This window comes from Alligator sinensis, unplaced genomic scaffold, assembly GCF_000455745.1.
Source record: "Alligator sinensis unplaced genomic scaffold, ASM45574v1 scaffold2691_1, whole genome shotgun sequence".
NCBI lineage: Eukaryota > Metazoa > Chordata > Crocodylia > Alligatoridae > Alligator > Alligator sinensis.
In genome coordinates, this window is record NW_005844236.1 from 8,121 (window position 1) to 8,753 (window position 633).

The 633-nt window shown below is 54.7% G+C and overlaps 1 protein-coding gene across 1 annotated transcript in view; it reads left to right on the top strand.

Moving 5' to 3' along the window:
- The window catches only part of LOC112549067 (zinc finger protein 501-like), a gene marked incomplete at its 3' end in the record, with an annotated part of 4,194 nt that extends 3,577 nt beyond the window's left edge, over positions 1–617 (top strand). The window contains exon 3 of the mRNA XM_025195883.1: positions 3–617. Within this exon, the coding sequence (XP_025051668.1) occupies positions 3–617 (615 nt within the window). The remainder of the gene's footprint in view (positions 1–2) is intronic.
- Between the last annotated feature and the right edge of the window lie 16 nt (positions 618–633).

A 633-nucleotide genomic window follows, 5' to 3' on the forward strand; every position in this document is an offset into this window, starting at 1 on the left:
TCAGTGCTCTGAGTGTGGGAAGAGCTTTAGTTATTCCTTCAAGCTGGCCCAGCACCAGCACGTCCACACAGGGGAGAAGACACATCAGTGCTTTGTGTGTGGGAAGAGCTCTAGTTATTCCTCCTCCATGGCCAGCCACCAGCACATTCACACAGGAGAGAAGTCATATCACTGCTCCGAGTGTGGAAAGAGCTTCAGCTATTCCTCTTCCCTGGCCAAGCACAAGCTTGTACACATGGGAGAGAAAACATATCAGTGCTCTGAGTGTGGGAAGAGCTACACTTGCTCCTCTGGCCTGGCCCAGTACCAGCATGTTCACTCAGGGGAGAAGCGATATCAGTGCCCTGAGTGTGGGAAGGGCTTCAGTTATTCCTCCGAGCTGGCCCGGCACCAGCATGTCCACACAGGGGAGAAGCCATATCAGTGCTCTCAGTGTGGGAAGAGCTTCACCCAATCCTCCCACCTGGCCCAGCACCAGTGCATGCACACGGGAGAAAAGCCATATCAGTGCTCTGAGTGTGGGAAAAGCTTCACCCAAGCCTCCGGCCTGGCCCACCACCAGCATGTCCATGCAGGGGAGGAGCCATATCAATGCTCTGAGTGTGGGAAGAGTTTCAGCATCCCCTTCAACAC